The sequence below is a fragment of the Lipotes vexillifer genome, unplaced genomic scaffold (genome assembly GCF_000442215.2).
Source record: "Lipotes vexillifer unplaced genomic scaffold, Lipotes_vexillifer_v1.1 scaffold916, whole genome shotgun sequence".
Classification (NCBI taxonomy): Eukaryota; Metazoa; Chordata; class Mammalia; order Artiodactyla; family Lipotidae; genus Lipotes; species Lipotes vexillifer.
The window spans coordinates 953,759-962,663 of record NW_006798383.1 but is presented as its reverse complement, the minus strand read 5'-3'; the positions used below and the strand labels follow the sequence as shown (position 1 = coordinate 962,663).

The 8,905-nt window shown below is 46.5% G+C and overlaps 1 protein-coding gene across 1 annotated transcript; it reads right to left on the bottom strand.

Moving 5' to 3' along the window:
• Positions 1 to 6,043: 6,043 nt before the first annotated feature.
• Positions 6,044 to 8,905, bottom strand: LOC103091629 (acyl-CoA desaturase-like). The gene is given in 8 exon segments (XM_082931495.1): positions 6,044 to 6,096; positions 6,099 to 6,147; positions 6,150 to 6,261; positions 6,263 to 6,335; positions 6,381 to 6,445; positions 6,447 to 6,538; positions 8,306 to 8,439; positions 8,869 to 8,905. Coding segments are annotated over 8 exon segments (615 nt in total).

Here is an 8,905-nt window from a genome sequence, read left to right as displayed (position 1 = left end):
ATTCCTGCTTCTGCTCTACCCTGTGACTAGACTGTTTTGCTGATTATTTGCTCGCTGCCTCTTACACGACAGGTGTTTGCTCTATTGCAGATGAGAATAACAATTAGCTCTGCCTACTGGTCTGTCGTGGTCAGCAAGGTCTCGCACTGCCTCAAAATCAGTCATGGATTAAGAGCTCATATTGATAATCCTGAGTTAGGGAGGGGCTGGCAGTGAGGGAGGAGAAAGTCTCTACATTTTTTCGCAGCAGAGAAGCACTGGATTCTGTGTTGGGAAGGAAAGCACAGTGTTCTCCATTCCTATGTAAAACTCTCCTAGAATTCTTTAGTGCAGATGTCTTCCCAGGTGAATGGTATTTCAGTATTTTCCCCATTTCAGTGAATGGCAAACTGAGATCTAGGAGAGGCTGAGCTCTGAGTCAGGATCCCCTCCCCAAAAAGGGCGGCAGTTGTCCTGTGATTCAAAGAGAGAGAGACTATAAGGATAGCACCTCCTGATTGGTGCAGACTGAGTCAGACAAGTTTGGGGGCTGCTGATTGGCTCCGGGTTGATCAGGCGCTGTTGGGCTGTTGTAAATGTAAATAGCTCTGTGACCGGCAGTAACCCCGGTGAGAGCGGGTAGAGAGGGAGGCTCTTCCTCTCCATTCACGTCTGCGCCCTGACAGGCCCAGACAGGCAGGCCCTTTAGCAGGGGGGCTGGGCAGGACAAGGCTAGGGCTTGTATCTTCGGAGATCTTAAGCTTGAGCTGAGAGTTAAAACACTCGCCTGCAGGTCTGAGCCAGGGCTGGCAGCTTCCACACAGAGCTGCTTCCTTTCTGCTCTCAGCTTTGACTGTTTAAGACAGGTTAATGGAATGTTCTGTGTGGGGACGGAGGTGTTGGAGGGCGCTAGGAGGGTTGTTTTATGGAGTAACATAAATGGCTGTGGTGGTGTGCCACAGGGAGATGGAAGCCTGCCCTCCTCTGTTTCCTGGTCACAGAATCCTGTTTGTTGAAAAGGCAAGAGCAGAGGCAGAGCATAAGGCCAGAGGGGATCCTGCTGCCCAGGTTTGTGCATTGATCGTCTTTCTACTAGAGGTGCAGCTTCTCCCACCCTCTACTCCGGGGGAAAGGGAAGTCTGTTGGGACTGGCTTTCTTGGAACTAGGGAGCAGGAAAGGAACAAATGTGTACATGTTAAGAATAAAGAGCGACGCCCTGGTGGCGTCGTGGTTAAGAATCCGCCTGCCATTGCAGGGGACACGGGTTCGAGACCTGGTCCGGGAAGATCCTACATGCCGCGGAGCAACTAAGCCTGTGCACCACAGCTACTGAGTCTGCGCTCTAGAACCTGCGAGCCACAACTACTGAGCCCACGTGCCACAACTACTGAAGCCCGCACGCCTAGAGCCCATGCCACTGCAATGAGAAGCCCACGCACCGCAGCGAAGAGTAGCCCCCCTCACCGCAGTTAGAGAAAGCCCGCGCGCAGCAACGAAGACCCAACGTGGCCAAAATAATATAATAAATAAATTTATTTAAAAAAATTTTTAAGAAAAAGAATAAAGGGTGACCCTCACACATTGCTGGTGGGGAATGCTGCAGCTACTGTGGAAAACAGTTTGGTGGTTCCACAAAGAGTTAAACGTGGAATTGCCGTATAACCTAGCAACTCCACTCTTAGGTATAAACCCAAATGAATTGAAAACAGGTACTCAATTACTTATACACAAGTGTTCATTGCAACACTATTCACAATAGTCAAAAGGTGGAAGCAACTCAAATATTCATCAACGATGAATAGAGAGAAACCAGTTGTGATATATTTATGCAACGGTATATTATTTGGCAATAAAAAGAAATGAAGTAATGATACATGCTACAGGGTGGATGACCCTTGAAAGCATTATGCTGAGAGGAGGAAGCCAGACACAGAAGGTCACGTATTGCAGGATTCCATTTATGTGAAATATCCGGAATAGGTAGATCCATAGAGACAGAAAGCGGACTGGTGGTTGCCAGGTCCTGGCGGGAGCGGGGAGTTGGCGAGTGGCTGTGGAGCAAGTACAGAGTCTTCTTTTGGGGTGGTAAGAAGTTTTCAGAACTGGATAGAGGTGGCGATTGCACAACGTTGTAAATGGACTAAAATGTCACCGGACTGTTCACTTTAAAATGGCTAATTTTATGGTATGTGAATTTTACTTCAAACATATGTATATGAAACAAACAAATACAAAGACCGAAGGGTGAGTCCTGATTGCTGTTCAGAATTCTCTGAGGATCCCGACTGTGGTGAGGAGCAATCTGCCCTTTCACTTTCCCTTTCCTCTGGTTGGTCACAAAGTTCTAAAAGCCTGGCCTGACCCTGGCTGCTCCCTGCTCCTACGGGAGAGGGCCAGCAGGAGAGGGCCCCTCGGGCCCCTCGAGACAATCCTAGCTTGGAAGCAGAAGCGCCGCGTGAGTCAGCACAGCAGACACTTGGGCTTTGTGAGCTCTCTGTGGCCTGGGTGCAGCAGGCAGGGCAGGCCCGGGCGGGGGAGGGACAGGCCCGGGTCCCGAAAAGGGGAAGGCTGTGCCTCTAGCAACCCCAGTATAGAATCTCAGCTGCTTGGAACCTGCAATTAAGGCCTGTGGCATTTGCCCCAGAGTCAGCATGCAAGAATCAGCACTGTGCCCGCGGCTTAGTAAGTTACTATAGGTCACAGAATGCAACCCCACTCCCTGTGTCACTTCACAGAGTTTGTCGCAGAGACTGAATTCACAAGACATGAGATCTTTCAATAATTTTATCAAGCATTGATTGTTCAGGTGCAGGAGACATTTCTAAGAGAAGATGCCCTTAAGGATCTCAAAACAACGTGACAGTAGGGTGGAGTATGGTTTGCATAAGTATACAGGAAATGTCAGCTATGCTTCTATGGTCTGAGAGCTTAAAACTCAGGGGTGGTTGAATGTTACAACAGGTCACGAGGGGAGTGAGTGGGTTCTTCTGGACCAGAGGACGTGTCTGCAATTTGACTGAATAAATTAAGCTCCCTGCCATTGCAGCCAGGCTTTGCCTCTGTGTATAAGTGAATATCACTGGGCATCTACTTGCATATATGAGATTTATGTGCTCTGGGTTTATCTAATTTGTCACCTACTTCACACCCATAGGGAGAGCAGTTAATGAGCAAAGTTCTGGAGCTGGATCACAGCATCGTTGCTCACTCCCTCACAGTGTATTTTCTCTCCCAGTGAATTCAGTTCCCTCTTCAGTAAAACTGGGGTAATAATAGCACCTGCTTTCCATACCATGAGATAATGCGTTGTGCAGCAGTCACTACAGTGCCTGGCTATTGTGAATGTTATCACTGCGTCCACGGGTCTGGTGGACTCAGAAGTTGGATTTCCTGCATCAGAAGGTTGTGGGGGTTTGTTGAATCCCTCTATCTAATGTAGAACACGGTACATATGTGGATTTTTCCAAGCAATCTGGTATCGCAAGTGTATCATGTAGACTTGCTATGGTTTATAGCAGCTGTCCTTTCTCATGTGGCTAGTGTCTTTGTCTCCAAAGACAAAGGAGAGACTTGGAAGGAACAGTGCAATTATAGAACAACAGAAAAAATGGTCCAACCTGAACATTTTAAACAAAACAGAGGGAAAGGGGTGGAAGGCCAGATATTAAGCAAGTGCTACCGTCAACTTATTAGGGTCTGGCGAGGGCTCAATGAATATAGACTTGATGTTGGATGCTCAGAATCACTCTGAGAGAATGTTGCTTCTTGTCCAAGGTGAGGGTAACCTCACGTTAGAAAGTGAGGGGGGCTGGTTCTGTGGAATATGCTTAGAAGCCCAGGCATCGTCCAGGTGGCTTCTGTTGAAAAGTGGAGCTTCTTCAAACTGCAAAAAGCCCTTCTCTTGTCCACGTGAAGATTCTTAGATAAGGTAGTAAAAGCGAAAGCCTTTTCCACCTAATGATCATGAAGCCCTCTCTACCCCAAGAATTTACAAGGCTTCCCTGGGATTGTTTTTCCTGTCTTCCTGCTGTTGTTAATCAGCATTTTCAGGAAGCTACTCTATTAGCGGGAGGGACTACATTTCAGAGGAATGACCTAGATGGCCCAGCCTGGGTTGCCAGGCACAGCAGTGCTTTCCAGAGTGTCTCCTGCTGCTCCCTTCCTCTCTTAGTATCTCTGTTTTGGGTCCATGTGACCATGGGACACACAGGAGTCCTGACATTTCCCCAGGCCCAAAGTGCCAGCTGGTGTTAATGTGTTTGATCTAATGGCAGCAGACTACTGGCTTCCTGTTGCCAAGGCTGAGTTTAACCTAAAGTTACCCCTAGGGAGGGCAGGAGGGCAGGGCGGGTTACTGGGGTATGAGTCAACCATTGTGGCTTCTTGTACTTCTTTTTTACTCTTAAAGATATAGGAACAGGACATAAATAGGGTGGTGAATAAGTCCCAAGAGACTGAATCACAGCCAAAAAACTCTCAAACACAGGGCAATCAGATTCACTTCACTTTTATTAGGAACAAACACAATCTCAGATCAGTACAACTAGCTTCAGAGTTGATATTAATAGAAATTATTCCAAAATTATTCTTAGGTCACAAATAACTACTATCCCACATAAAAAGGGAAAAATCCCACCCAATCAAGGAAAAGGTATCCTGTGTATGTTTCCATGGCAATGAGTTTATGCATTCTCAGATTTTTGTCTGGCTAGTTATCCACCACTTATCTAATGGTTCTCTCAGAGAGAACCATATAGATCCATGATAGCATCCAGGACACGTGGTTCATGGTGGACACAGTTCACGGTGGATACTGCTTCTATAAAAATACTCAGGACTTAAGAGAATTCCTTTGCTGAAGGATCCCAAAATGCTTTATAAAAAGCATTAGTCACGCCTCAAAACTGCCCTTTGAGGTAGGTCAGTATTATTATCTCATTTTAACAGAAGGAAAACCGAGGCACATTATAGTTAAATGACTTGCCCAGGGTCACACAGCAAGTCTGTGGCACAGTGGTAGGAGAGGCCCTGGCCTTAACCACCCGTGTAACCTTGACATCGTGCTTTCTTTAACTTTTCACGCTGACCCATTTGAGCTACACTTACAGAGAATACACTCAGGATACTAGCTAACTAGGAGAAAAAGTTTCCATTTTAAATGCTACAACCATCTTTTAATATTAAAAAAAAATTATAAGTCAAATACATTCAAATTCCTTCCACCCTCCATCATATGTGGGCAATTAATAAAAACAGCCCTAAGGAAAGTTTCCCAAACAAAGTCCAAAAGGGAATCCTGCAAACAGCTATACTGATAGTTCTCCAGCCAGGCCCCCTTTTCTACTAGCCACTTCTGCAGGCTCTCAGGTGCAAAAGAACTCCACAGAGGGAGCAGGGAGGAAGCAGAGCAGGCTCAGATGCAACACTGATTAAAAAAGATGTAAGGCACCCAGATAAGTTGTCAGCACGCCCACAAAGCAAGGACTGTTAGAAACTGGACCCCATCCAGCCTGTGTAGGGTCATGGTATAGATCAGATCCATCGAACACAATTAGAATAGAAAGATAAAAGTTGGTTTTGATCATCAGGTGTAAAGCAGGCCTCTGATGACCTGTGGAATTAAAACTACCCCACAGGCATTTCCAAGGGGGTAGGTACTTGGGTCAGTGGATCTAAACTACAGTGATCTTCCATTAGATTTTTTTTCTACTGAGAGGAACAGCTCAAAAGACAAGGATGCCTTTAGTCCAGCCCAACCCCTGTGGCCTCCATCTATTCAATTAATACAGAAAGAAATGCTCTCCTCCCTTCCATCCTTGGGGCTCAGCAGTGGGCAGAGCATTTGGTACTGTACATTTCCAATCTTCATAGAGTAAAGCCAGGCTTCTGCATTGACGACTGAGGTTACAGGGACAGGAGTGGCCCAAGGTTCTCACACACTGATGTTTCTTCAGAACTCCTCTATACTATTGTCTGCCCTAGGCTGTGTTGTGGGGAATGCTGGTTAGTTTGCTGAACAAAGATGCTGTTCAACAAAGTTCATGGCATCTCACATCCCAAGTCTCAGCCAAAGCTTTGCTGTATACCCTGGCTCCAGGGGGCGGGGCCTCCTTTGGAGTGAGGCACTTTGGAACTTGCCTTTGCTTCTTGTGCTTCCCAGTGAAGACTTGGCTCCTCCTACTTCTGCAAGCCTTGCACTGTCAGCTGGGAGCACTGACTCAGGCTGGGCAGGCTTACTGAGTAAGCAGGAGGCATCCAGCATCCTCTCTGGTTCTGACCAGACACTGGAGACTAAAAACAAACCCTCTTTTGCTCCATGGCTGGCTCACTGGCACAACATGAGCAATTGGCTTGGCTGTGCCTCATGAGAGAGAATGCCTGTGCCCAGGATGTCTCCAGCGGGGTTTGCTAGCCTTGTCTTGAGTCATCAGTGTGGTGGAGAAGCACAGGGGTGTAGGTGGAGACTCTGGAGGCCAAGTGAAAGTGGCAGCTCGCTCAACTTTATAAAGAGAAACAGTGGTTCAGCTACCCTGAGCATACTGTCTGTAGGAGAGGGAGCTGCCTGGACCACAGTAGCCATCACTGCCTCTGAATACACACAAAGGAGGCTTGCCTATCCAGAGAAAGAAGAAAACATTGGGGAGGAGATAGAACTGGCAGGAGAAAATGGACAGACAGGGCAGAGCCAGGAATCCATAGTCAGGGTAGTTAAGAGATTCCTACCCCACCCCTCAGGCAGTCCTATACTTTAGGCTAGAAGTTAACAGAGAAGGAAGAGTGAAAGGGTTCAACACTGTGGGGAGAAGCCTTCTAGTTCTTTCTCAGTCCAAGGAGAAATTGAAATTAATGAAATGAACCCAACATCTAACTTGTTTGTATAACCAGCTTCCATATTAGGACACCCAATAACTTACTCAGTAACCTTCCAAATCCCCCAGCGATGTGTTCTCAGAGCCCTTCTTTTGTAATGTTCCCTCTTAGGAACTGCCTACAGACCCTGCCCCTCAACCTCTCCATCTCCTGTCCAGCAGCGAGAGGAAAGGAGACAACCCGCCTAATTCTTCCCCTTCTTCAAGCCCCACTCTCCTTCAGAGGGAAATACCCTAAAAGGATTATTTTAATATTCCAAGCAAAGTACCCATGGACATACAGCTCTATGTTTGACCCAACTCCACCTCCGAAAATCCTTTCTTTTTGGGGAGGCAGCTATGCTCACCACTGTACCACCAACACATCTTTTTTGGATGTCTCAAAATGCTGAAGCCACCTTATTACTATGAGGGGAGCTGACCAATATACCAAAGACGGCACAGCAGAAAGATGAAAGGATTTTGACGATTCCATGAGCTGCTGGAATCACCAATTCTGGAAACAACCAACCCTCAAGATTTCTTGTTATCTGGAATAAGAAATCTTCCTGTTATGAAAGAAAGAAAAAAATCCTTCCCCAGCAGAGACCACTTTTACCATAAACTAAATGCTTCTTCTTTATCCTCAGCCTAAAGTATATTGGGACATTGAGATTTGCTTTTGAGTTCTAGCACTGCCAAGCTCCGCGGCCATTCCCCAGTCAGAGTCAGGAGAGAAAGGAAGCATGCTGGGTGGTGGGCAGGCAGCTGGGTGTCGGATCACAGCAGGAGCTTCCTGCCTTGTTTCCCACGTCCACTCATCCTTATTTATCAATCATATCATGCATGCTAACTCTCTCCCCTGACAATTTACCTGCTTTCAAAGCTTTGTGCCAATAAAGTTATTTTTCCATTTCATATAGCAAAAGCCTAAGCTGAAGCTAACTCGGGGCCTTTTCCCAGAAGATTTTGTCTCTAGCTTGAGCCACACCCACCTTAAAGCTCAGGACAGCTCAAGGAAAGGGTTGTCTGGGGCAAAGACCACTAGTTTTGGACCCTAGAAAGGTTGTCTAGGCTTTGGAAGCTGGAAACCCACCAATGACCGACCAGCTGCTTGCCTGGGAGGCATTGAGGGGGAAGAGAAAGGAATGTGATAGGAACAAAACAAAGGGAAGGATAATGGGCCTAGAAGAGAAAGAAGAAAAGAAAAGAAATAAGAACATGAGCTTAGCATCATAAAGGCAGAGTTGTTGGCTTTCAATTTTAAAAGAAACTTTAAAAGAATACTGTACTGGAATGGGTTAACGTCATCATCTTTAGCATCCTGGTAGCATTATTCAGTAGTTAATAAACAGAACATTAAACCTCTGCCCAGCTGGCTTTTGGAAAAGGAAACTGAGGGACCCCAAATTCAGCCACTCTTATAGCTTTCATCTCCAGTTCTTTTAATCCTGGCCAAGACGGCAGCCTTGGATACTTTCTTTCGGTCATAAGCCAGACCGATGGCAGCCATGCAATCGATGAAGAATGTGGTAAAGTTGATGTGCCAGCGGTATTCACTGGCAGAGTAGTCATAGGGAAAGGAGTGGTGGTAGTTGTGGAAGCCCTCACCTGAAACAAAGCAGAGAAGAGTTATGGAGCTACACTGGATTGCTGGCTTCTTGATCTTGGCACTCTGGTTACCTAGCGGAGTACCTCAAACGTAGTAGAAACCTGCCACTGTTGAATGAACAAATGGATGAATCCAGTCTTTTAAACTCTGAACCAAACAGATTCCCTCAGAGGCATCTTAAGAAATGACTGGGGAGACCCTGGTCACCATGGCTCTCTGGGAGCCTTTGTGGGAGGAGGACGGGCAGTTTCTGAGAGGATAAGATGATCTGAGAGAAACTTCTATCACTGGGAGTGGATTTTAGACTGGAAAATTCCAGAGCTTCACTAAATATTGGTATGAGACCCTAAAGGCTCTGTGTGTATGTGCATGTGTTAGGGTGGGAGAGGAGAGAGTCCAGAATCAAGAACCTTTGCTGTGTTTCTTACAAAGGTGAGCAAATGAGTACACCTTTCCCCACTGCAT